The 27804-nt window shown below is 44.3% G+C and overlaps 1 protein-coding gene across 2 annotated transcripts in view; it reads left to right on the plus strand.

Moving 5' to 3' along the window:
- The window catches only part of asap2a (ArfGAP with SH3 domain, ankyrin repeat and PH domain 2a), a 103218-nt gene that overhangs the window by 50001 nt on the left and 25413 nt on the right, over positions 1 to 27804 (plus strand). For both annotated transcript variants that reach the window (XM_088907235.1, XM_088907243.1), the window contains exons 3-9: positions 9852 to 9997; positions 10576 to 10650; positions 20878 to 20927; positions 23811 to 23940; positions 25309 to 25394; positions 25479 to 25554; positions 26507 to 26593. In XM_088907235.1, the coding sequence (XP_088763361.1) occupies positions 9852 to 9997; positions 10576 to 10650; positions 20878 to 20927; positions 23811 to 23940; positions 25309 to 25394; positions 25479 to 25554; positions 26507 to 26593 (650 nt within the window). The remainder of the gene's footprint in view (positions 1 to 9851; positions 9998 to 10575; positions 10651 to 20877; positions 20928 to 23810; positions 23941 to 25308; positions 25395 to 25478; positions 25555 to 26506; positions 26594 to 27804) is intronic.

The raw sequence follows: 27804 nt of genomic DNA on the forward strand, positions 1-27804 counted from the left end.
TATAACATAACATTCTAACAATCTTTGTGTGTGCACAGAGGCCTAAGATATGCAGACCCTTGCGGATGTGTTCGAGTTAGCAGGGCAGCCACTCGAGAGCTTTCAAACTGCTTACATTGAGAGAAGAGCTGTTTATATCTCCTCTGATCCCCCGCATGTTCCACTTGAAGAATATCAACTCATGGCCTTAAACGGATGATTTAGAGTCCCTCAGTATGGATTTAACAAAATAAAGAACCCTTTCATCTTAAACTCTGTGAAATTGCTCCATCAATAATGGACTAGTGGTTTATGGGCAAACCAGTGGATTATGTGCAAAAGTGAAGGGGTGACGTGTAGTTATATAGGCTTAGTACAGATGTGGGGGACTAAATTTACGGGGTTCTGGTGTGGCTGTGTGGACTCCTGTAGGAGTGGTGAAAAATGAATATGTATGGGTGGATGTCTGTTAGTATCGTTTCTCTGTGCGTAAGACGTAGCTGCTTTAATGCAAGTTCCTGAGAAATCAGATGACGTATTATCGTATCCAGGGTTTCCTGCAGGAAAAAGCTGATGATCCCTCCCCCTACCCACTGGCTGACTAACAGCTGGATTACTGTTATAGCTTGCAAACTCACTAGGTATCATCCTATTGTAACTAAACCATATTATCTGGAACAAGACGGTATTGATCACAACTAGTTTGATTATATAGAATTTATTAAAAGACATGCCTCTGATGCTGCCTGAGTTTTGTGCTTGAAACACTTTGCTATTTTTTGTATCAGGTCATCACTGTGTTCTTAAGGCTATCGAGGAGCTGTTTATTATTTTGCGCTCGTTGAGGCAATAAGTCTTTTTTCACTTTTAAAAATTGTGGCAAGTGCCGAAGGGACAATGTATTTGTCTGCGACCAGATGATTCAGCTGTGAGCAACCCCTGCACTTTTTTTTCTACCTCTTATACCAACATCGCAGAAACCTCATGAGTGAGATTGTGTCAAAAATTGTGATGGCAAACATTTTTTTGGAATTATGGTTTCTTTCATTCACGTACAAAAAACACATTAGTCTATCCCCAGAATCACGAGTCTCTACAACAGTTTCAAAGTTCTACATTCATTTACATCACTTGACATTTTATTCAGCCTTGACCTGATGCAAGCACCTGAAATTTTCAGGCCAAGGTGAGATTTGGTCCCAATATGTGAGACTAGAGAGCTATGTAATTGTTGTATTGTTATAATTGTATATTGTAATTGTCTTATCTTGTGTATTCTTATTTATTGTTATTGTCATCCTGTAAAGTGCTTTGAGAAGCCACCTTTAAAGGTGCCATATAAAATAAAGTTTATTATTATTATTATCATTATTATTATTATTATTATTATTATCTGATGAGATACCACTGGGGCTGCTGGCTGGTAAATGATCTTTCAGTAGTATTGAAACAGTATCTCAGTATGGATTCTTGTGTATATTTTGTCAGCGTTCGCGCAGTTGTTTGGCCGGGAGGCACCAGTTTTTAGCCAGGTGGCTCTCCAGGCTTTATACACCACAGTGGGAGACCCTGGTGTCGTATCCTATATGCGTTTGCCGACAGTGTTCAAATCTGTGTGTAGACATATGCACAGTGATGCACATTGCATGAGGAAAATTCACACCATTTGTTCTGAGAACAGCACAGCTCAGTCTGTGAGTGTGGACTTTACCCCCTCCTGTGGTATTGCACATCCCTATCAACCCTCCATGTTCCCGTTCCTTGTTCGCAGAACCATTTTGGTTCATTTAGAGCAGCCGGAGATGAGACTGCATCACACACCAACTCTGTGGATGTTCCAGTTTGCTGTGTGCATGGTGATAGAGTCTTGCATCTCAGGAAGCAGTGATAGTGAAGTTGGGAAGTCGTCCAAAACTATTCCAAAATGTTTTTTTTAAGTCCGAGCTGCCTGATGGTGCAGTAGGTTGGAAAAGTAAACACAGGCATCTGTGATATCCACTATCAAGGAGTAGCACATTGCCTTTTTCAGCACTGATCGCACTTTGACCTTGATCTGTGTTGCCAAGAGCTGCATGATCTTGAGTGTTTTTAGCTAAGTAATAGTCCGGCATTTTGTGTGAGGTGATTCCTTCATCTCACTATCAGACAACCCCATCAGACCATTGTGAGCTGAGCTCCCATGCAGTCCTGGGTGCCCTTATAAGGCCAGCCAGCCTTTTCTCTGCTGTTCTGCCAGTGCTGTGTTTCTGCATCAATAATGCGCTGATTTTCAGCCGTGATAGCAGTGTTGATAATTACTTTCGTTTCCAGTTCTTTCCCTTCTTGGAATTGACCCTGGATGATCGCGGGGTGACTTCTCATGTTTTAAAGCTTTCCAGTCTTGGCTGCTGTGTACATCAAGAGCAAGCCTTTTGCGTGGGACAGGAACTTTCTGCAACCACAGCCAAACACTGGCGAGTGTTGCTCTTCACTGTTTTCCAGAGTTGCGTGTCATGATTAGATGTGTGAATCTTTTGTTGCTCCTGAAAGATAAATTCCTCCACTCGGTCTCTGATATTTGCATGATCTTACTTTCCCATTTGTTTGTCCGTTGTGGCTGGATCATGGAAAGCCTTTGCCACGGGCCTGTACTTTTTTTGTGCACCTTGTGCACCTTTACACCTCTTCTGTTTGCGCTATTCGTGATCCCTTCGGTCACTGTACCCCATTTTTTTTACCCAAACTAGCTGAGGTGATCCTGTTGTTTCAGATGCCCTGTTGTTTGCGTGTTGGACGATATTTCTCTTTCTGGGGGGCGCTGTTGGAAAGGCGCGTCTCAGAAATTAGCGTCGCAGCAGTGTGTGCAGATATGGATGAGGCTCTTCACGCCTTCATTTTACGGCAGGGCTATACAACTCCAGCCCTTCTGGTTTTCCTTCCCACCCAGCCCTTGATTACTCAATTGAACTTATTATTTGCTTTAGCGGACAAGGTGAAGCTGAGAGTTTTGAAGAGACTGATGAGGCCTGTGGGACAAAAGTGTGACACTTAAGGTTCAAGTTCGGGCTCCCCTCCATACATCATTCTTCCCTGAAATCAGCATCTTCTTCCACGGGACGCATTGGAAAGCATTTTTTTTAAAGGGAACATCGCGTCTGTCCAAAATGTGGAGGACTTCCATATACGTACGAGTCTAAAAAAACAAGTGCACAATAGTTATCTGAACAAGTCATCTGCTTGTTTAAGTAGGGTGTTTGACATTCTTCCCATGTTGCAGTGCTGTGGAATATTTCCCTTTTTTAAGGCACTACTTTTTTTTTTTTAACAAAGCACTTTTTTCCCCCGTCTGATGTTTCCGGTGATTCGTGTGGTACAAAATGTGAGGTATTCCAACGGACGCGTTTTCAGGACACTTTTTGAAATGTCGCTGGGGTCGTGCTTCTGCGGACCGCCTTTCGGATGGTTCAAGAATCGCATCGCGAGTCTCGGATCCCGGTCGTGAAAGACACCGTATTGCGTCTTATCAGCCAGTGAACAGGATGATCTGGGAGATCTAGGCGGGGTGTTCTGGCTGTGGAGTCGTCATACTCCTGCCGCAGTCAAAACGGACGACTTTTTTTTTTATCACTCGCTGCATTCTCTTTTAATTTACGCTAATGGGTTATCACGGCACGTCGTCGGTTTGTGTTGTGGGTCTATTGATTTTTACGTTTATCTTAAATTACAAGGTCAGTCCCAGACGATTTGAAGAAACCAATGCACTGGAAAAAAACCGTAAAGGGAATTTATTGAATGCTGTTGAGCCAAACTATGCTATGCGTCATCTTAATCCACTGATCCCTTTCTTCTGTGTCTGTGTCTTTACGCTGTCTGATTCATGCACGGACCATACTTTAATAGCTGCACACGGACTTGGTAGCGTTATTAAACGTGTCGCTGAAAGAGCCCTTCGCTTTGATCCAGCAGTGTCTGGGACAGGCTTTTGTTGTATCCTTCTGTTCTCGGCAAGCTTTGATTCCTCCACTAAGTGTGCGGCCTCTTTCCATCCTGCTGAGATCAATCAAACCCACAATCTTCCTCCTCTTGTGAGAGGTGTTGGCGGTGCTCGATTTTTATTTCTCCCTTCATGGTTTGTTTCTAAATGATTTGATTGGGTTGGATTGTGCGGATTTTGAGTAGATCTTAACTACTTTGAGCTAGCAACAGCAGTAGTGGACACACGCACAGTATTCAATATGTTGTACTGTATGTTGGTTATCAGATTTCTTTTGATAAAGTGTCTGATAAATGACTCTCCAAGTACAAGCAGTAGACATCTGGGGAAAATTTGGATGGGGATTTGGTTACTAGACAACAGAGTATAGAGTATTAGTATGCTATCAGTTTGAACTGATGCAGTTAGTAAGAATCTGAACTATGACTGCAGCCCTTAGTAATTTATATCAATATCTAGATTCTGGCGTCAGTCAGTAAACTAGTCATGTTTGCACACAACACCAGCATAAGAGGATTAACAATCACTTGTAGAAGTGACCAATGAAATTCAAAAAGATTTAGCAAAAAAAATAAGATGAAAATAGCAGAAACCTGGCAGTATTTAATGTAGACGGGTGCATGGTTTTGCATGCAGGTACTGTAGCAAAAACTGAAATAGAAAATGGGAAACGCTGAGCTAAAAGAGGCAGATTCAACAATGAAGCCATTTTCTTATGTTGACACATCATTTACATCTGGCACTACAAAAGGCAAAAAAAAATGTTAGGATTGTCGAACACATATAATTAAATCAAGGAACAAGTAATAGGTTTATTCCATGCTGAAAAAAAGAAGAAAGAGAACACAACGTTTCGGCCGTGGAGCCTTCTTCAGGTGTACCCACACCTGAAGAAGGCTCCACGGCCGAAACGTTGTGTTCTCTTTCTTCTTTTTTTCAGCATGGAATAAACCTATTACTTGTTCCTTTGCAGCCTACGCATGCTGACGCAGCTACCCACCTAATTAAATCAAGGACTGTTTTGTTAATGATACAATACAGTCATCAGACCTCACTAAGAATACAGTAGTACAATATGGTCAAAAGTGTTAATGGCATTGCCCCTCTGGGATTAGACCAGAAAACAGCAGCCAGATGAATGACAGTGCTTGAAGGAATGTCCTGCACTATCGGGCTAAAAGAGCTGTATTTAGGCTTTTACAGGCCTTTACAGAGAAGACTGAGGGGATCTGATTCAAGTCCTCAGAATCCTCAAAGGCAGTGACAGTTGACAGTAAACCCAACCTATGAACTACAGTTCCTAAGTGAAAATTACATTTAAGTGCATTTGAATTTGAGAACAGGAGACATCTCTTTGCACAAATTGTTGTGGGAGAGTGGAACAAGCTACTCGGCTCCAACAGCATGGCCAGATCCCCTGGCTTCTTCCAAGAATGGTTGATCCTTGGATCAACAGGGTACTTAATGTGTAGAGAGAAAGCTTGTAAACCCATTGGTTTGGTGCTGATTCTTGTCTTTTTTAGACTTAAACCATAACTTGTTTTAAGAACACGCAACACCAGAAATGTTTTCTCAGTTCTTCCCCACTCATTGGTGCTTAATGGATCGGTCCTACACAGTAGCTCTTCTACATGGACTGTAGGCTTCATGCTGTCTACATTGGGGAAACAGGAAGGAGGCTGGGAGACCGCTTCAGGGAACATGTCAGGGCTGTGAGCATCAAAGATCTCTCCAAGCCCAGAGTTTCTCATTTCACCTCTAACGGCCATGATCACACTGATCTCTCCACCTGTGTTCTCAAAGAGGGGTTTCGCAACTCCTATTGCAGATACACATCCGGAATTATTCCGAAACGAGGATCACACCTTCCCCCTTCTCTCAACGACAGACTCGTTTTCTTCTAATCCACTCTGTTCACTTTCAGGTTTTGACGTGAAATTCCCACCACCTGAGTGTCCACTCTGCTTCTCTCCTGCTCCCTCCTCCTCTCTACTCCTGCCTTTTGTTCTGTTTTGCTTTATCAGCTGCTGACTTTCCTCTCTTTCTCACCCCTGACGAAGGCTCCCCAGCTGAAATGTTGTTTCTCTTCTTCTCTTCTCAGCAGGGAATAAACCTTTACTTGTTTCCTTGCAGCCCAGGCGTGCTGACGCAGCTCCCTCCTTGAACTACGAGTAGGTGTCATGTACACACTGAAGAGCAAGTGTCATTGTGAAGCAGTGGGTGACACAAAAATCTATAAATTCCTTTAAAACCCCTGAGAGAGGTAACAAAGTGTGATGGCCTGATGATTTTGTATTTTTATTTCTTACAGTTTACCATATTCTCATTTTAGATCTAAAGTAAATGTCCATGTATTTAATATATTTATAGCTATAAGGCAGAATAATTAGAGTTTGGCCTTTCCATGATGATTACGAAGCAGTGCGCAGGCTTTGCAAACAGTTTTTAATGGATATTGTTTCAGGTTGTCAGCAGTCATGACCCTGTGTCTAATGGAAGTAAATCCAATACGAGGAACAATTGTGGTCTTCAGAAATTGTAGGTCTCTGCTGCTGTCTGGGGCTGTGTGGTTTGTTAAACAATACTGCGGTCCTGCCCGCTGGAGATAATCTAGATCTGTGTTGGGTTCCCTGGACTCGCTCAAGCATTCTCAGAGCGTGGCTAGCAGCTTCCTGTGAAGGTAATGAAAAGGAAACCACTATTAGTATTCTGTGTATTCTGAATGAAAGTTGTATTCCATTCATTATTTACAAAAAGACTAGAAGGTACTGTTTGCCTTCCTTTCAGCGTGTGGTTTCTTTTCCTTTGCTCAGAGGAGCAAACTCGATCCTCTAAGAGGACACGTGTTGGTAGAAGAGGAATTGTTACTTAAACTGCTTGAGGTTTATTAGAAAGCAAGCAGTTGCTGTTGGGCTCTAAAAACCAATACATGCTAGCCAAGCCTCTGACCAGGGTGAGAAGCTCAAGGGAGAAACGGACCCTGATGACGTACAGGCTCAGTGACCACAGCCTGGCCGTACACTGGACACAGGCTGACCTGGCTGTCCAGAGAGTACAGGCTCAGTGACTGTAACCTGGCCAAAAAGACTGGACACAAACCTGGCTGTCCAGAGAGGACAGGCTCAGTGATCACAGCCTGGCCATAGACTGGACTCACCTGACCTGGCTGTCCAGGGAGGACAGGCTCAGTGATCACAGCCTGACAATAGAGACTGGACTCAGGCTGACCTGGCTGTCCAGAGAGGACAGGCTCAGTGACCACAGTCTGACAATAGAGACTGGACTCAAGCTGACCTTGCTGTCCAGAGAGGACAGGCTCAGTGACCACAGCCTGACAATAGAGACTGGACTCAAGCTGACCTTGCTGTCCAGAGAGGACAGGCTCAGTGACCACAGCCTGACAATAGAGACTGGACTCAGGCTGACCTGGCTGTCCAGAGAGGACAGGCTCAGTGACCACAGCCTGACAATAGAGACTGGACTCAGGCTGACCTGGCTGTCCAGAGAGGACAGGCTCAGTGACCACAGCCTGACAATAGAGACTGGACTCAAGCTGACCTGCTGTCCAGAGAGGACAGGCTCAGTGACCACAGCCTGACAATAGAGACTGGACTCAAGCTGACCTGCTGTCCAGAGAGGACAGGCTCAGTGACCACAGCCTGACAATAGAGACTGGACTCAAGCTGACCTTGCTGTCCAGAGAGGACAGGCTCAGTGACCACAGCCTGACAATAGAGACTGGACACAGGCTGGACCTGGCTGTCCAGAGAGGACAGGCTGTGCTCTCACTGCCAGCACAGAGAAACAGACACAGAGCTGCACTTTCCTCTGCACTGCAAGAAATAATCTAAGATTAGACCAACATTCTTCCCTTAAATAAGGAATCGAATCCAGGAATTCTCACACCTGCCGGAATCAGAGCAGCTTCCAGTCGTCCCGGAGGAGGGGCCACCTCTTCCCAGGCTGCAGCTCGAGAGCTTCCTCCTGCCACAGCCTGACGGGCTCCCGGAGGCTGAAGGAAGGACTGTTGTTTTCCTGGGGAACGACTTCTGAATGTTACTGCTTTGGCGATGCTGAAATTCATTGGTCATACCAGGATTTACTGGTTGAATTTTCACACGTGAATTTGTTTAAAAAAATCTTCATCATAATGCCGACTAATCAAACCTAAGTGGGTGGCCAAACTTAAAACCATGTGACCTGGAAAACAAAGAAGTCTAGTGCTCCTTAAAAAGCACTTTTTAAAATATTTTTCAATAAGCGGCGAGGCAAGAGGAGCAGAAAGCAGCTCGGTGTTGTGGCACCCTCTCCCATCATCAGAAAACATTTCCAAACATAAAACCTAATTTGTTGTGATCTAATGATTGTGTTTGGAGTTGAGGACAACATAGCAGAGTTTTCTTAACCCTGACCTCAGCATTAATGGCTATTTTTTGTGCTGCTTGTACTGTGCAGCAGCCCTTACAGTATTTTCTTTCAAGACTCCTCGTTGGAACACCTTCACCGGGTTGCAAACAGCTTGAGTACGTTTGTAAGTAATCTTGGACTGATAAATCAGGATAATCAATTGCACCTTAGAGCACCTTGGTCAGACTTTAGTATTGCATTAGTATTTCTTTAGTATGTACCTTAGGAACTCTGGAGGAGGAAATTAAAACATGATTTGCACTTTGGAAACAGGTCTGCTGGTTTTATTGCACCAAACCAAAGACTCAAAAGACCCAGACAACTGCATTTACTTTCCACCCATACTGAGTATTTATGCTAATGAGAGAAACATATTCAAAAATGCTTTTAAGATGTGATTTCCCATCACAAACTGCATAAAAATGTTTGTTTTTCTTATCGTAGTTTTAAGGGCATGCATATAGTGGACCCACAGGTACAATGACTTTGCCTTGCTACTTAGTACTATGTAAGCATGGCTCCTGGAAGACAGTTTAGTCAGGAAGGCAAGGTATTAAGCTGGTTGTGAATGCACCTTGATGCTCAGTTATTGAACAAAGTGCTGTTTTTAAAAGTGTTTTCTTGTTTACAGCTGAAGTCATTCCTAATGACTATAGGACTTGTGAGGACTGCCTACTACTTAGTTTTGCAGTTATGGGGTGTCAAGGGCTGCAGTAATGGACTGAATCGTACAGCGGCTGGGAAGTTGTCACACTCTTCTCCTCGAATTGAAGTTTGCCGTGCAGTAATGAGTCTTTTCTAAAATATTACGTGAGGATTGCTTCGGACAAAAATTGCCACTGCATGTTAGAGAGACATCATGGAAATCCTCTTATAAAAAAGATTTTAGGGGATTCACCAGTTGTTGTTTTTTTAGTTTTGCACTGAGTGGAAATTAATTCATGAAAATCCAATCATAAAAACTGGGAGGTACTCTGTCAGGTGCTTTGTCAGGTGAAAGATTTTCCAGGGGGGAGTTTTAAGTAGCTCTATCCTGTGCGTATCGCTTTGCGGCGCTGGGTCTCAGTTCATTGTCCACCTCCGGTTTTGATGGACCACAAATATAAGAGGCCATTTTCTCATGATGTTGAACTGGGCCTCCTGTAGCGGAGAGTGTGGTTTTATGTATGTCTGGGTGGGGGCGAGAGGTCACATTATCGTGTGAGTTGCCCGTACTGTCCTCCGTGTGACACTTCAAGTGATGGAGTCTGTTATCTGCACTGCAAGATGGCAGCCTACCTGTCCTGGTTACCAAATTATCCCACTGTACTCTTCATTTCCCTGGTCAGTCCAGCAGTTCAGCCGCAAGGGGCTATGAAATTAGTGGCCTAAAAATGAAGATTATTTTTGCTAAAAATAAAATTGCACCACGCCTGCCAATTTGGGTCATGTTGTCATATAATGATCTATCATAGCGCCTTTCAAATGGGATGTTGTTGTTGTTGTTTTTCAGCGCACGTGGAGAATGAGGAGCAGTACACCCAGGCTCTCGAAAGGTTTGGGGAGAACTGCGTCTTCAGGGATGACCCCGATTTGGGATCGGCCTTCCTCAAGTTCTCCGTGTTCACGAAAGAGCTCACTGCACTTTTCAAAAACCTGGTGAGCCTTCGGAAAATGAATCCCTTTTCAAGAATCGCCCGCACCCCTGGCAAGCCAGTCACCTTATTGATTCATCCTTGTGCTCCTTAGTAGTCCTGCCTTCTCTTGGAGATCCTAGCAGGAGGAGAGGGTCTGAGATCCCAGTGTCAGTATCCCTCACCCAGCTTCACACAGATTTTATTCATTAGTTGGCAGGTGTACTGGTCCACAAATGTAGGCTATTTCGGCATCTTTTCACTGCGTCTGCTGTCCCCGTTAGCGCATACTGACCACTGAATTTAAAAAACGCAGATTACTGCAAGCACACACTAAGGATTGTTTTGTGCATCTCTAAAGGTTTTCTCCTCTTGTGCCACCGAGCAATCTTAACACGTTTCATAAGTGGTCTTCAGTGCACATGAAGAGCTTTTGAATCCGCAACGTGCAGGAACCTTTTGTGAGTAAAAATAGTGTGTAAAGAAAAGAGCACTGGGCCACAGTCACACCCAGGACAGATATGAATAGCATCTACAAACGGTTGTTACACGAAACTCTCTTATCTCCATCGTCAGTCGGTAACGCTTTATTTTTTTTCCCAGTTTCAAAACATGAACAACATCATCACCTTTCCACTGGACAGTCTGCTGAAGGGAGACCTGAAAGGAGTTAAAGGGGTGAGTAATCGCAGACATGCTTCTGAACCCACTGTGTTCCTGCTCTTGACGGGTTGAAAGTCGGGCGCTGTTCTGCCACAGTCACTTTCTCACAAAACTCAAATACGTGAAGTCTGGTTGAAAGACCTGTCAGGGCTAGGTGCGATTGACGACCGATCAAGTGTCTGTTTTTAAATGCTGTCTGTGGCTAAGGATCTGCGCCTGTGGCTGGAAGGTTGCCGGTTCAAATCCCGCAGCCGGCAGAGGAATCCTACTCCGTTGGGCTCCTGAGCAAGGCCCTTAACCCCAAATGCTCCAGGGGCGCTGTACAATGGCTGACCCTGTGCTCTGACCCCAAGCTTCTCTCTCCCTGCCTGTGTGTCTCATGGAGAGCAAGCTGGGGTATGTGAAAAGATAATTCCTAATGCAAGAAATTGTAAAGGGTTAATAAAATGATATTATTATTATTATTATTATTATTATTATTACTACTACTACTAAGAGATTTATTGACACTGAGGAAGTTAGCCGAGAGATTGAGCTATTTTTTTTAAAAGCATGTGGGCAGACCAGATGTTCTTAATAAACGTCATGTTGTTTCATTGATAAACAAGCACAGGTGTATTTATGTCCTTGCGCTCTGTGTAGAGCTGCTCGTTCCGAAGGAGCTCTGAGTGCTTTACATACTGTATGAATGGAGACCCACTTTATCCACCACAGAAGTGTGGGCCCCCACCTCAATGGCTCCCACAAATCACTCTGTACCAGGATCCCCAAGACACAGCTCGTCAGGTGTAGAAGTGGAGAAACTGTCACCAGCCGAATGGAGGCGAAAATATAGAAAGGCCAGACTGTGCACAAAACAGTAACCATACAGTAACGTTGCCATGGCAAAGAGCTTAGCAGCCCTTCTCCTAGCAACCATCTTTCCTGCAGTGCTTGACACCCGATTGTCAATAGTGACCGGTCTCAATGACTTCCTGTAACCATGTACCTTGTTACTCTTATAATGTGAGTTGTGTCATTAATGCAAAGCCTGAGAGCCATGTCCTGTTTTGCTTGTGTTGATTTGACTTCCCTGCGTCGGCTAAGTGAAATGCGTGGCTTAGGATCTTTAATGACCACAGATAGTCGGGACCTCAGTCTCACGTGAATTGCACAGTGTCCTGTCCTGTTACTGTTCTTGGCCACTGGCTCACAGATGTGTTTTGTCCTGGCTGTGGAGGCCCACACACCTGCTGGTTCTGGTTTCAGCCCAGCTCAGCTACACAGTCGAACCCTTAGCTGACTTAAAAATAGGATTCATTTGAACTCTGTGACCATTTCCAGCTCTCTTAAACGGGTTGCCTTTTCGGAAGGGACATAAAATTCCCAACTTTTGAGAAAATGCGCAAACGTTCCGGTCCAGATGCTGAGTAGTTTTTAAGCTGGGCTGAAATGGGAGTCAGCGTGTGTGTGTGTGGTTCTCTGGGTCCAGGACAGGGAACCCCAGTCCTCTGGTGCTGGGAACAGGCCTCGGCTCAGGAATGTTCTCTGGCATCTTCCAGCGAGACCACGGCCCAGCCTGTCTGCCACACCTTGTCCTTTCATAATGTTCACCTTGAGCAGAAATGAATTGTGCTCAGCAGCAACTTGTAAGAGCTGCTGCTCTATTCTGTCTGCTGTGGGGAGAAACGGAGCCCCATGATGATAATTATGGAATGATGGTATCCAGTCCTGTCACCATATTGGAGCAGTGGTTTAGATTCAGTTCTGATCTAGAGATAGGTAGAGCGCCTCCTACTGGTCCACCAACATTATTTTTCCTTGGAAGGTCTCCTACCCCAGTCCTCACCAGGTCCAGCTGTGGTTAACTTCTAAGGTGTGAAGAGATCGAACTAGAGGGTGTCAATGCTTCAGTCTTTTCAAATATAGTTTTTTAGCAAGATATTCGTGTTTTATATACATCAAAATATACATTTATATATGTATCAATATCTGTTTAAGTTGCTGTGAACAAGCTGCAGCAAATAAATGTTCCATTTAAGGCCTAGTAGAAATGAACTCACTGAAAAACACCGTTTTAAATGTAACAAAATGTTTTTAAAAGTTATTTTTAATAAAGATGGATTTCATTTAAGTTTCCTAGTAAAAGTGTGATCAGAATGAGAACATGGCAAAAATTTTGGCTGCTTATTTGCACCCCTGCAAAATACCAATGAGGTGAATGCATTAAAGGCAAAATCAACAAAACACTTTAGACGTGAAGCTGAAAAGGCCGTTTATCTTTTAAAAACACATCAGCGGTTTTCCCATTTGTTGTGTACAAAGACGGGGTGAACTTCTGTGCATCTCGGTGTTTGAGGGCTGATTTATGGCCATTGAAATACACATGGATGTCAATGAAGAGCATTGATCCCTCTGTGACCTAGTGACCCCCGATGGCCTTAATGAGCTCCAGCATGTGGGCTGAGCTCAGGCATGTCTTAAGATCGCTGGAAAAGGTGCTGGCTGTCAGGCCTTGTAAAGACAAAAGGCCAAAGCTGATGAGACCTCAGGAGATTCATAGTCTAAATATCCTTTTCTGACTGACCACTATTAATTTTCACTGTGTAAAATTCTTCTTTTCTGTCACACCCTGTCCCTCACCTTCATTCTTCCATAGATTGGTCTTGTAAATTGTAACTGGTCTCAAGAGAGAGCCTTCAAGGTAATAATAATCCTTATGCTTACATAGCTCTTTTCTGGACACTCCGCTCAAAGCGCTTTACAGGTAATGGGGATCCCCTCCACCACCACCTGTGTGCAGCCCCACCTGGATGATGCGACGGCAGCCATAGTGCACCAGTACACTCACACACACCAGCTCTCAGTGGGGAGGAGAGCAGAGTGATGAAGCCAGCTCATAGATGGAGATTATTAGGAGGCCATGATTGGTAAAGGCCAGGGGGAAATTTAGCCAGAACACCAGGGTAACACCCCTATTCTTTTAACAGTTTCACTTTTTGGGATTTCTAATGACCACAGAGAGTCAGGACCTTGGTTTTACGTCTCATCCAAAGGACAGCACCTTTTTACAGTATAGTGTCCCCGTCACTATACTAGGGCATTAGGACCCACACAGACTGCAGGGAGAGTGCCCTCTACTGGTCCCACTAACACCACTTCCAGCAGGAACCTCAGTTTTTACTAGGAGTCTCCCATCCAGGTACTGACCAGGCTCACGCCTGCTGAGCTCCAGTGGGTTGTCAGTTGTGAGCTGCAGGGCAATATAGTTGCTGGTGTAATTTGAGTGCGTTAACGTAGCCCTGTAGCCTGCTTCTCTTGTAATGTGGCTTGTATAATGCTCAAAGAAGTTATTACAAATTCCTGCATTTTTGTGGTTCCACTGCACATCCTAATCATTCAGTAATGCAAAGCCAGAGAGCCGCATTCTCCTTAACCTGCCCAAGTTTCCTGTGTTGGCTGAGGGAAATCTGATTATCTGAAAGCCCAAGGCTTCTCTCAGGCACTTCCAGGCAGCCAGAGTGCAAATATGTATGGCCCAGGGGATCTGTACACAGTGTGGAAGGATGAGTATAGACTAGTCTGAGTGGTATAAAATCAAATTAAACCTAGGAAATATCAGTATTCAGAATCCTTAAAGCACTATTGACACGGAGACAGAGCTCAAGAACACCAGACAAGACAAATAGGGCTTTTTAACTGGAGAGGATCTTTCTACTAAAAACACGCAAAAGCCCGGATGATTTTCAAGGCAAACTTTCATTTGACTTGTCTCAGGATAGGATGCTGTTAGTGCGGTAGTTAAGGGTGGGCCTCTCTATTTGAAGTAGCCAGTTTTTAAATTCAATTTCGGTCAGTACATGCTAAAAAAAAATCAGAATTTTTGACAGCACCCACCTTTAGCAGGTGTTTGAGTTTTGTAATAACCCAAGGTGCTACGAGCCAGATTTGATTTGTTGAGAAGGCTGCCAGACACTTTTAAATAAGACCACAGTCCGGTGTGTCTGTCCGGCTTTTCTGGGTGGTCACCTTGAAAACGAATGCCGTGCTGTTAGCAGCAACCTTAAGAGCTGCAGCCCTGGGCTGTCTGCCGTTGAAAAGCAGGGCTCTGAGAAGCAAACGGCAATTATCTCAGGCGAGCTTTCCATTGGTGATACCGTGACGGCTGTCTTGTTTTTTTTCCCCTCTTTCTTTTTATCCCTGAAATGAATCATTACCTTGACTACATCGTAGGAAAGTGTGTGTTGAACCGTTATTAGGCTTAGATTAAAAGCAGCTGTATGCAACGTTATCTTAAAAATGGACATGTCACTGGTGTCATTTTCAGCAGTTCTTTTTAAATAAGCTTGATCATTCTCTCTTTTTTTTTTGTCTTGGGAATTTCTTTTCTTTTTGGCTCTAGTTACGTGGCCGTTGGTACTCTTCGTAAGTGGCCTCTGCTTTTTAGTGGCTGTGTTTCCTGCTGCCAGTAACAAGAATTCACAATCGCCCTATGTGCTTGTGTCTGGACACACGAATGCCGGCTCTCCAGCAAGGCGGTCTTTGTCAAAGCGCTGTGACCGTGGGGGGTCTTCCTTCCGCTCAAACTGTCAGTCCCTTTCACAGGGAGCGGGGTCAGTCATAGCCCCTCGGAGACGTGAACGATTTACCCCTGTTCCATAGCAACAGGCTCTATAAGAAAAATGTTCGTGACCGTGGATGCAAAAGGGAAGTTATTTGCTGCGAGAGAATACGCAACCGGAGAGCTTTCCCTGGGTGATTTTCCCCCCAGTGAAACCGTCACTTGTCGATAAAACCAGCAAATGTTTTTAGGGCTACTTAGATGAGGGCCTTGTGTTTGCGGTCCAGGGGTGTTATCGTTATGTGAGTTGTGTCAGCGTCTTTCTTTAAAGCCCCCTGTGACTTGTGTCTGCAGAGTAGGGGCTTTGGGTCTTGATGCAGTAGTCTGCAGGGAAATGTGTCAAAGAGCTTTACTGTTTACTGTATTTTACCGAGAACGAAATAAGAGCATTAATAAACTCATCTATGTACCGTTACAGGAAAGCAGGTGCTAATAGGCTACTAGGTATGATAGTGTCCTCGGTATTTTTAAATCGACATCTGACCATCTTGTCTTCTCTCTGCTGGTCAGGTGACCAAGGGCTGCAGCTCATGCCCCACAGCATTGTGGGAAATGTGCTTCAGGCACGGATCTCCATTTTATTTGAACCCTAGTCTCCATTTTGTTTGAACCCCAGTGCCCGCTTTTGATACACAGGCTGCTTTCCACCCATGATCGAATTCTTCTCTTTATGTCAGACTTCTTGTCTTTAAGGAATTTACACTCTTTAGGTTTAATGAATGGCATTCTTGCTCTCAATAGAAGATAAGCATAATGTTCTAATGCATTATAGAAAATGAATGACGGTAAAAAACGTTACATTTTGTGTTTTCCGTGCAGTTTTCATTTTCAGTGTTCTGATTCTCAGTGAGTTCTGATCCAGGAAAAGCGCCACCTGCTGGTCCCCCCATACCACTAACGCCAGCCCGTTGGCTTTCCTTGGAGGTCGTCCACCTTGGTACTGACCAGCCGTGGTTAACCTCTGAGATAGGAGAGCGGACGACGGGATCGGTCTTTTGGTTTCGTAAAATGCATCGTTTTCTTTTTTTAAAAAGTACATCAAAAAATACATTTCTGTGTATACCGATATCAGTTTAAATTGCTGCAAATAAAGCTGTAGCAAAAAAAAAACTTTCCATTAAAGGCCTAGTAGCAGTGAACTCCGACAGCAATAGACATTTTAAATGGGTATTTTTTTAAGATGAAAGCAATGCAAATGCTGTAAATAACAAAGTGATGAGCTATGAAAGGAACTATATAAAGTAGGTTATTATTCATCATTAGAGACCAGAACCTGAAAGCTGCTTCACCTACACCACTTCGCCACTACTGAATCCTACTGAACCTTTTAGCCTGTTGTCATGAGGAAAAGAAGCTGATCTGTTTTTCCGTAGACTCATGTGGTGAGCTGTGGTCTTGCCAGAGCCTGAGTGCAGTGCATGAAACCACATCTGTAGCAGCTGAGTGACTTGGAGAGCTAATCCAGCTAGTGCTCTGTGAACTGTGTAATAAGAAGGAGGACAAGCTCGCCGATTCAGTTCTCGTTAGGTTTCGGCAGCGAGAGTTTCTGTTTCTAGAACATGTGCCGCACAGAGCCCTGCCCGGACAGCTTTATTTTTAGAAACCACTTGTGCATTTATGAGCTCTTTCGCTCTCTTTATGTAAATTCCACGGCTGGATGAGCTCTTACTGCAGCAGCTGGGGGAAAAAGAGCTTCTGAGTGCAAATGCATCCGAGGGGTTGACAGAGGGTTATTTTCTGCTCTTTCCTTATGAGCTTTGCTCGTCGTCCAGAGTGAGAGCCCTTCCGTTTTCTCTCTGATACTCGGCAGGTTCAGAGAGCCCAGTTGATAAGCAGACGATACCTGACACGTGTATTTTATACTGTAGTTATCACTGTTCTAGTTATTTGTTTTTCAGGACACTGTGTACGTATCATGGTTGGCCCAGTTGTTAAAATATAGGAAATTGGGCCACGTGTCACTTGACTAACCATGCAAGACTGACACCAATTCCCACCTCGCAGATTTTTGTTTTCATTTCTTAAATGGAGTACGATGTTAATCCCTAAAAACCCACCAGCCCCTCTAATAGTTCGCCTGCATTGTCAGCTGCTGTATTGAACCTCTGCAAAACTGCACCACAGTGAAAATAGCCTGAATCACGAGGGTGGCTGTCATGTTTTAAAAAAGAACAAAACATGAGGTGCCTGAACTCTCATTCCCAGAGGGAATGCTGATGTTGATTTGAACCCTTGAATAAAAACGAATACAAGAAGATAAGGGGGTGAGCTTGAAAATGGTCAGGCACTGAATTCTCATCCCAGTGGGAAGAGGGCCTCGCTGGAGTGCCTGAGATGTCGGAGGAGTTTCAGAAAAAGGATTCGTCATGCCTTTCCCCACGGCACGGACCTCCTTTCCGATGAGGTGATGCGTCTGCTTTGCTCCGTGTTAGGGCAGAGCGCTGCAAGGCAGGGGTGAGGGGAACACGAGCAGCTCTTGCCTGTGGTCTGATACGGTGCTGTGGCTGTGACGTACCTCTCTTTCCACACCACACCACAGCGGGGCCTTCAGTGAGAGCTTCCCTTTCCGCACAGTTTCAAACACGGGAGGGGGAAAAAAGGGGGGGGGGGGAATGCCTGAAAAGTTATTCAGAAGGTGACTCTTGGGGCGCTGTGCACACTGCAGGATCGTTCACCGTTATGTGCGTCTGTGGAGCGCTTTTCACCCCCCGCCGAAGCGCTTCACATATCGGAAGCAAAACCCGCTCGTTCTCCTCTGAAACGCAGCGCCCTCCAGGGGGGAGAGAGGCGGCGAGCCCCCAGATAGCTGGGGGGAGGGGACTAGTCGCTTCGCCAGGTGGAGACGTAGCGCTGCGAGGGGTCACAGCTCGGTTCGGTGAAGGCTTGCGATGAGTTGAATTGTGCTGGAAACGGCCGTGTCACACGGGGAGAGTGACGCACTTGAGACGCATTTCCCACTGTATTCCAGAGGGTTTATAGTCTGAGTCCAGCTATGGTCACCCTATTTTCTTACCATGAATGGGGGTGACCATTCCACTCCTGGCCCAGTGGCTATTCCTCATGGTCTCATCCCGCCTTTCAGCTATTCTTCAGATGTCCTGAACAAACGCACAAGAGGAAATGTCTGTTCACATCAGCAGGTGTTTAAAATTCACACATGCCAGGACAGGAGCAAGAGCCCCAGGACAGGAGAGTCAGAGTTTGACGAAAGTTAAGGGAGAACTTTAGGAAGGCCAGGTGTTTTTCAGCCCTAATTTTAACCAGGACACAAGGTTTTAACACCCCTACTCTTACACACAGTGCCGTGGCATCGTTATTGGCCAACGAGCCATGACCTCTCATCCCAACGGCAGAACTCAGTGTCACTCCACAGGAGCGATTTCCGCCAGTTTAATTAAGGGAAGGGACTTGGGAAGGCTGTCCCTCATTGAGCCGAACTCGGAGATTAGAAGGTCATTACTCTTCACCTGAAGATTCGCTAGTCACCAGTGGAGCACTCATGAGGCCCAGGTGCTGCGCTCAGACCCCGGAGCGCTGATAGCCGGGTGGGAATCCTGCGTCAAAGAGGCGATCGGCCTGAGGGACGGCTATAAAAGACGCTCACACAGCTACTTCAGAGCTCAGCACAGAACCTCACCTCCGACCTTCAGACAGAGGCGTAGTGCCTGATTTCATTAGGAAGGAAAAGCTTATACTAATATTTTTCCCTTCTCACGACCCGTACGAAATTGGCTTATCATCCTCACCCTTTAAGCCACACTACACTTAGGGAAGACGTCCCTGTGCCTCTCGCTCCGGAGGTATTGACCTAAAACCGCTGTCGACGCCGGACCAAAGCTTGCAAGGAGCAGAAGCTTGTTACAGAGGGTGCTATTAGTTCCAGAGATTGAAGTCCAGAGCCATGTCATTTTGAAACAAGCAGCCACTTGACTTGGAGCTGTAACTTGGAGCTGTCGCTTGACTTGGAATGTGTCTGATGCCACAACCCAGCACAACATGGAAATACAACTGTGCTTCAATGGATTGATCATGATTTCTTCCTGTGCATGTGTTAGTGTTTAAACTATGAGATTGGCTGAGCTGTTTATGGTCTGTATTTCTCTGCTTGTAAAGAAGAAAGTGGAAATGACAAAAGAACTCCAGAAATACCAACTGGTTTATTTCCATTTTACTCCGTCTATTAAGGTCACATTGTTTCTTCCCGAAGCAGTTTCGAAATGACACAGTGGACATTTAATATAATGAAAATGAATAAAATGGATTCAAATTCAGTTAATTGCCTCTTAACATAAAATACCTTATTTTATTAATGAGACAGACAAATTGTTCTCCATCCCACAGCAAACAGTTTTGTAATATGCTATGAATAATGAAATATTTTTCCAAGTAACTCCAATGCCTGCTTTGCTGTGAAAGAGTAGCTTGCCCAGCTTGAGTGTGCATTGGATTTCTTATTCACGCTAATTTCTTGAGACATACACAGTACAGCAGACAACATCACACAATGTAGACAGTACATTACAAACATCATAAATAATACAACCAGAATAATAAATGCATAGTAGTGAAAGGGGAAAAAACAACATGAGGCACTGCAGAGTTAGCTGTTAAGGATGCACACTGCAGTAGGGTAGAAGCTGTTCTTGAGTCTAGTGGCGCTTTAACAGTGCGGTGCTGCTTGCCAGACTGCAGGGGGAGAACAGCTTGTGTCCGGGATGGCTGGGATCCTGAATGATGGATTGGGCTGTATTGCGACAGTGGATGTTGTGGATCTCACTGATTGATGCTGAATCACGTCCTATAACCCTCTGTGCTGTTGCCACAGCCCCTTGTAGTTTGTCTGTGTTATGCATGGTAGTATTGCTGTACCACCCACTGATACCACTAGTAGTGGTATCATACTTCCCCATCCTGCATTTCTCTAAGCCTCGCGCAAAGTGAAGGTGCCGTTGTGCCTTTTTCACACTGGTAGAAATTATAAACCGACCTAATAAGAGTCTACAAATGAGATGGGGGCGGGGGGGCGGTCATCTTTTTGTTTGTTTGGTAGTTTAGTAGCCAAGTGAATCTAAAATTCCGTCTAGCCGATTTCTAAAGGTGCTCAGAGTTTGGGCCTCAAACACCCAGTTGGGAAACTTCTGCTCTTCTCTGCCCTGGGTGAATTCTCCTTGCGTTTCCAACAGTGACGGGAGTGTGGAGTGTGAAACAGTCCCCGGGGTTGAACCAACCTACACCCCTTAGGATTTTGCACACCACATCTCCTGTCAGCCTCCTTTGCTCAAGACGGAAGAGCTTCACCTAATTCACACGGGCTGTGTCCGGCAGCTCCCCAACACCAGGAATCATTTTTGCTGCTGTTCTTCAAAAGGCTATATGTAATATTTTCTCTGTGATATGGTGACCAAAATTGAGCACAATCTTCTAGATGAGGACTTTTTTTTTGCTTTAAATGAGCAACAGATATTTCTTTTCTTTTACGGTTGTGGAGAACTTTCCACATCTTTATTATGTTTAGTTTAAATTTCAGGTGAATGGTTCACTGCTTTATTCTGTAATTCTGATATGTCTTATGGGTTGTTAATCATTGTAAGCTATGCTAAATGACATGTATTAAAACACTGTTCTTCTTTTTTTTTTTACAGGATCTGAAAAAGCCTTTTGATAAGGCCTGGAAAGACTATGAAACAAAAGTGTAAGACCCACTTTGTGCTTCTCTTCATTTTGTTTCAATAATACATATATTGCAAATACCAGGACTGGTAGGAAACGTTTACAGACTGAAAAACACTATGCTCGTTCTGTGAGTCTAACGAAGGGGCAGCTGAAAAACTAACCAGTGTCTAGTGTGTATTGCTGGGTTTCTTGGTTTTGAAAGGGAGCTGCAGTCCCAATTTCTCAGGCCAGTTACTGAGTCTTGGTAACAATAAATTAATTGACATTGTAGGGAACAAATTAGAAATTTTGAATTTTGTGAAAGTACTGTAAATCGCCATGTTGCAAAGCCCAGGTCTTGCCACAAGCAAGAGTTTGCACGAATAGCGACGTGATACGGCCCGTCCTGCTCACTAGTCACTGTAATGACTAATGTAATGTGATGAACGAGCGAATTAAGTGCAGTTTGCGCAGCAGGTATTTTCGCACAGAAAGCTCCCATTGTGATCAGCAGTTAACAAGTAAGTTCTAGTTGTCAACAAGCTTGAAGTTGAGAGCAATATTTCTACTGGATTTAAAGAGATGTCTTCACAAGCCTGCTTGTTTACAGTGCAACAGAGCCGCTTCACATCACTGGAAGTTTTATTGCCTCGTTCTGAATCGCAGAACGAACATGGCGCTGCGCACACCTGGAAACGTAGTCTATTTTGTGACATAAATGGGAGGTTTTACAAGTTACTGTGTACATTTCACTTTCATACTTTGAAAGGCACCCATCAATGCTGTTTCTTTCTGACCCTGAAATATAAAAATAGCCTTGCAGTACCCTTTTAACCCACTACAGTATGTTACGAGAAACTTTTAATTTGTTTTTTGCTGTAGCAAGATCTGTTCTTTGTCAGTGAACTCCTCCCCGGAGACTCTTCCTTACTATGAGCAAGAGGGCTGAGTGAAGACATCAGCTCTTGTCGTTCCTGTTCAGCTTGCACTTTATTGTATTGATTTCTACACGATATCTGACTTTGCTCATTACGTCTAAATGTTTTGCATTTTTGTGTGCTGTCTGTTCTATCCCATGATGATATTGATCACGATCGATGTTTTACTCATAAATCATCGCTGCCTTTTCCAGCCACCGTTTTCTGTGTCAGCAGAACAAGCCTTCGAAAGTCTGATTTATTAACGTTGAGGAGGAGCTCTCACAAGGATTATGGATTAATCAAACGTAGTTTTTCTTTCCTCATCAGTGTATCTTCAGCACAGTGTGTTTTTCTCAACCCTGCTGGTGGCCCTGGGCCATTTTCAACAGGCAGGTGACCAGATCCTTCTGTAGGTGCGAAGGCTTCTCGGCTCTACGGCCAAAACTTTTCGTTTCACCTTTCTGTCTTTCAGCGAATAGTGGAATTTTAGCTTTACTTGTTCCTGAACACAGTAAAAACATCAGAGATCAGGAAAAGACCGGCATGGCTGCGGTCCAATTTCATATCCAGTTTCGATATGTTCAGGTAACTGAAGGGGTTGGTAAAAGGCAGCTGCACACAGGTATCCGGTTTTGGGAAGGTTGCTTGGATTTTTCAGCCAGAAGCTTGTTCAGATGACTAAAGTGGACATTTTAAAGAGAAAGACGGAGCGAGCATTTACAAAATGGGAGGGCTATAAAAAGAGCTGTGATTCCAATATGGTTCCCCCAGTATAGACGTAAATACCCTCAAATTAAAGCTGACATTCTGCACTTTAACCTCATGGTCATTGTTTCATTTCAAATCCAATGTGCTGGAGTACAGAACCAAAATAACAAAAAATGTGTCACTCTCCAAATACTTACAGACTACACGGTATGTGACCATATTAATCCTAATCATGAAATAGATTCAGAAAGTACTGATTTGTTTACTGGGTAAGTGGACAAGGTAAGGGATATGTACACACTACAAACTATGTTCATCACTGGCTCTGTCTCTCTCAGGTTGCCTACTGTAAGGCTGCCCAAACAAATTAATGCGTCGTAAAGTATACATATTCATTTTGTTGTACTTTTGCGTTGAATGTTGGGCAAGTTATTTTATAGCTCTTTGTGTATATATTTTACAAGCTGCAAAGGACATTCTTTGCTGAAAGGGTAATTTCCTGTTTCCTTCATCAGTCTGTTAATTTATACTGAAAATGTATATGAGGATCAGATTAAGGAAATTAATTCACTTTCACAGAAGAAAACACAATTTACTGCATATGGGCTGAATATTACAATAAATAACAATGTGTTCTTCTGTGTACTCATGAGTGACCGGTTTCCAAAACAAAACGGAGTGACTTGCTTGAAGGAAACGGTTTTGGTACATGAATCGCAGTACTAAAAACTACAAATTTGCAAAACGAAAGAAGCGTGTGATCTTCTGTTATGGTTGTGTTGAGGTCCTTCTTCAAGTTCACTCAAATGGCTAAGCAGGACATGCGCAGTGGTGGCTATAGATGTTTTACTAGTACTTAAATATGATGCACGGAGGCTGCTTGAGACTGGTAGTGTCTCGTTTGCGAATGGCCTTGAAGCCTCGCGGAATTGACTCAGGTTGTGAAGGGTTTGGGCGAGTCGGGCTGCGGCTCTGCTTTAAGAGCCTTATTAACCTTTTTCAAGAACAGCTGCACTGAAGGTTAATAGAGCTGTGATGTGTGCATGTTGGTATGGAGTTCTGCTTTTTTATTCTCTCTGGGGAAAAATACAGAATTTTTCTGGGTGCTCCTGGAGAGTACGGGCTCTTCCAGGAATGTCCCAGATTCCCTGGTGTTGTTGCATGGGATATGTCGGCACAGACGTGTTGTTCTGGTTTGGCCTCCGCGCGCGTGCGGTGTCGGTCCTCTTGTGGTCCAGCTGACCGCTGCCGCCTCCCATCTCTCTCTATCTCTCTCTCTCTCCTCCGCCCCGCAGCACGAAGATCGAGAAGGAGAAGAAGGAGCACGCCCGGCAGCACGGGATGATCCGCACGGAGATCAGCGGGGCGGAGATCGCTGAGGAGATGGAGAAGGAGCGGCGCTTCTTCCAGCTGCAGATGTGCGAGGTGTGCGCTGGAGTCGGGGAGAGACAAGCCCGTGGCTACGCACACGGCTTTCTTGAACATTAGGAATAATAATCCTTAGATTTACCCAGCACTTTTCTGGACACTCTGCTCAAAGCACTTTATGGGTAATGGGGACTCCCCTCCACCACCACCAGTGTGCAGCCCCACCTGGATGATGCGACGGCAGCCATAGTGCACCAGTACACTCACCACACACCAGCTCTCAGTGGGGAGGAGAGCAGAGTGATGAAGCCAGTTCATAGAGGGGGATTATTAGGAGGCCATGATTGGTAAAGGCCAGGGGGGTATTTTAATATTCACTTAATATTCTTTAATGACCACAGAGAGTCAGGACCTCAGTTTTACGTCTCATTCATAGGACGTTATATCTCATTCATAGGACCAGTATAGTGTCCCCGTCACTATACTGGGGCATTAGGACCCACACAGACCGCAGGGTGAGCGCCCCCTGCTGGCCCCACTAACACCTCTTCCAGCAGCAGCCTTAGTTTTTCCCAGTAGGTCTCCCGTCCAGGTACTGACCAGGCTCACGCCTGCTGAGCTTTAGTGGGGCTGCCGGTTGTGAGCTGCTCAGTGATAAAGGTGCAGCTACATTGTTTCTTGCAGTTTAGCTTGATCTCTTTAGTTTATGCCCAGTCCTTTAAATATGGGACAGTTTGCCCTGCCATGTTGTTGAAGCTGACTGCCTGACGTCTTTCAAGAAACAGCTGGACGAGATCCTTCCCCTAGATCAACTACCCAAAGAGCTAGGAGGGCCTGAAAGGCCTCCTCTCATTTGTAATCTTTCTTACGTTCTTGAGACAAGTTCTGTCTTTTTCAAAGTTTTGCCATCAAAGGGCTCTTTATTTCACCCAGCCTTCCCGAGCCACGCAGCCGAGCAGTTCTGGGGTAAATCTTCATGGTGGACCATGAGAAAATAAAAGCAAATCGGGAGGAGGAGCAGCGTCACTGGTTCCGTGTTGTAATATCAACAGACGCAAAGTGGCGTCGCAGCCTGCAGTCCACATGCTCTGACAGGAGGAAGATGCTCATTAAACATGTTTAAAACTGTGAAATATGAATAGTGTTGATTTTACTAACTCATTTACATGAAATATACTCAGAAGTTAGTAGCTGAAATGAAAATATAATCCAAATATCCCAAGGATAAAAATCAGTGTAATATTGAGCAGTTGGTTTTCCTATCTGTCACGAGAGTAAATGTTCTGATGCTTCTGCATTTGGCTTAGTGGTGAACACGGTCTTTTCTGGAATCTTCCACCGGGTTGCGTGTTGATGGGACATTGGGCCAAGCAGCTGAGCTGCAAGAGAAAATAAATGCGTTTCTTCCTGGCGACTGTTTTTCAGTACCTTCTCAAAGTGAACGAGATCAAAATCAAGAAGGGGGTGGACCTGCTCCAGAACCTGATCAAGTATTTCCACGCTCAGTGCAAGTAAGCTCATCGCTCCGGGGGGCCCTGTTCGAACTGCGCGGTGGGCTTCGGGGGTCGTTGTGTCGCTGAACTGTGTGACTTCAGTTTCTTTCAGGATGGACTGAAGGCGGTGGAGAACCTCAAGCCTTCAATAGAAAAACTTGCGACTGACTTGCACACGGTGAGCTGATCCGGTAGTTCCCTTTGAATGGGTGAAGCCTGGCCTCTCTAGGCTGGACGCACGTCTCTAGCTCGTTGTGTGCATGCATGTTCTTTCGTTAATCGCCTCGGTCTTACAGTTGCTCAAACATGCAGGGAAAGCTAAAGGTTATGGATTAGTAGTACAGCAATGTCAGTGTTAGCAAGTAAAAATCGTACTGCAAGTGCAAAAATAATACACAATGTACAAAATTACAGCATAAAAATAATGCTTAATTATTACAGCAATGTAATTGAGTCATTTTATGAGAGCATTGCAGCAGCATCTAGGAAGATTGTTCCCTCCACCTACAGCTCTTTGTAATGTTACTTTCTGTTTCTGCTGCGTATGCTTTATATTTTTCATCCTGACTTTTGTAAATAAGTCTAAATAAGTCACCTAACTGTGTGACTAAGTGTAAATTAACTCCAATAGAACTGCAAAATGATAAAACGAACTTCCTACAGTGGTGCTTGTGGCACGCCGGTTTCTTTATAAGCTAGGACAAGCTGAATCTTGTTTAACAAGTAAATCGAATCCAAGAGGGATTTTGCAGGAACGATGGAGTTTACGGTGTGGATTGAGAAAATCAAACATGGACAGTGAATTTTAAAACCAGAGTCTGGGTTTACGTCTTAGTCAAATCCCTCACCTGCTATTTTAAATCCCAGAAGTGCGCCGTTTAGCCCGAGCCACAGTTCTGCAGCTTTTACGGCTGTTTTTAATCCTAAAAGAAATAAAATGGAAAAGACTGGGAGTGAACGCTTATGCTGACAAAAAAACAAAACCCACAAAGATACAGTCCGGAGAGCTGAAGTAGAAAGCCAACCAGAAGACAGGACAAGTTTGGACAGGGTTGTCTCCCTTGTGTCCCTGGGTTTGCTGTGCTCCGCTGACTGACAATGTCGGCGTCGCTCTGCCATGCCCTCCACAGATCAAGCAGGCTCAGGATGAGGAGAGGAAGCAGCTGACTCAGCTGAGGGACATGCTGAAGTCGTCGCTGCAGGTGGAGCAGAAGGAGGTGAGCGCTCGTCCCTCCTTTGCTCTGTGCTTCTGCCCGCTGAAAGGTTTCTTAACCTCCCGAGTTTTGTTCTTCTATCAGCATCATTTTAGATGAAGAATGAAGGTGAAAGACCAGCAAATCCCCTTATGTATATTATAACCAAAGGGCTTATAAAGTCCTCTGTATATTATGTTAATCACGCCTCCTGCATGAACAATTCATTTTAAATCTGCATTTTCAATTTTTTTCTATGCAATTTTAATGTGGATGTCAAAGCACAAAGTTGTTTTGTGTCTGATTAAGGTTGACGAAACAAAGATTTTGGTTTAGTTTTTGTCTTTAGTACAGAAGCTAGTGGAGTACCCTTATAAAGATTTGCCATAGTATTCCAGCAGAGTGAAGTTCAGTGAAATCATGCGAAGAAGTGTTTCTTTAACCAGGGTCCTAGAGAAATCTTGTGTTTTCTGGTGTTTGTGCCTGCCAGTCTCTTAATTACTGAGACTAAGTGATCTCTAATTGCTTTCAAGATCTTTTTTTAAAAAAAATTTGCAGCCCTTTAAAAGTAGTACTTCTTATTTATTGGTTAACTATTCGGTGTGATTTAGACCAAAGTAAGGAAGCAAGCACTTATTAAAAGCTAAGATGAACCCGAACAGAGTTTGTTTTGGTAAGGATTTTGAGAATGGACCACCTTGAACAGTATATTGTTTAAACCAAAGAGTAAAAGCGGAAACAGGTCAAAAAGGTTTAATCAATCAAATGAATCAATTAAAGGGGTCACGTATTCTCAGTATTTAAGAAATCGGCAGCCATTAAAACTGGAGGAGGCAAGCCATAAAAAAAAGAGTATCACAGTATTTTCCCTGGAGCACCTTTTGAAAGGGTAGCATTATTGAAATGCAGTCAACACCAAATGTGCTGTGCCGTCACTGTATCTGAAGAGTGTTTTCTTTTCCCTTTAAATGCATTCCCCCTTTGCGAACGAAGTCCAGGAGAGTAAGTGTATTTGTGTTCTTGGCAAATGCTTTTCCCCGTTATGTCTGTATCCCTGTAATCAAAATAACCCTTTGGAAACATTGCTTCAGGCTTAAACTGTGCATCTGCTTTAGATGGTCTCTGGGTTTTACTTCTTGAACAGCCAGCATTGACTTAAACACTGTATCTTAAAATGTGTGAGATCTCTGCCTGGGTTTTTGGAGTGTTTGTGTTCATTTTTCTTTCATTTGGTT

Source organism: Atractosteus spatula, chromosome 2 (genome assembly GCF_055471065.1).
Source record: "Atractosteus spatula isolate fAtrSpa1 chromosome 2, fAtrSpa1.hap1, whole genome shotgun sequence".
NCBI classification, from domain to species: domain Eukaryota; kingdom Metazoa; phylum Chordata; class Actinopteri; order Semionotiformes; family Lepisosteidae; genus Atractosteus; species Atractosteus spatula.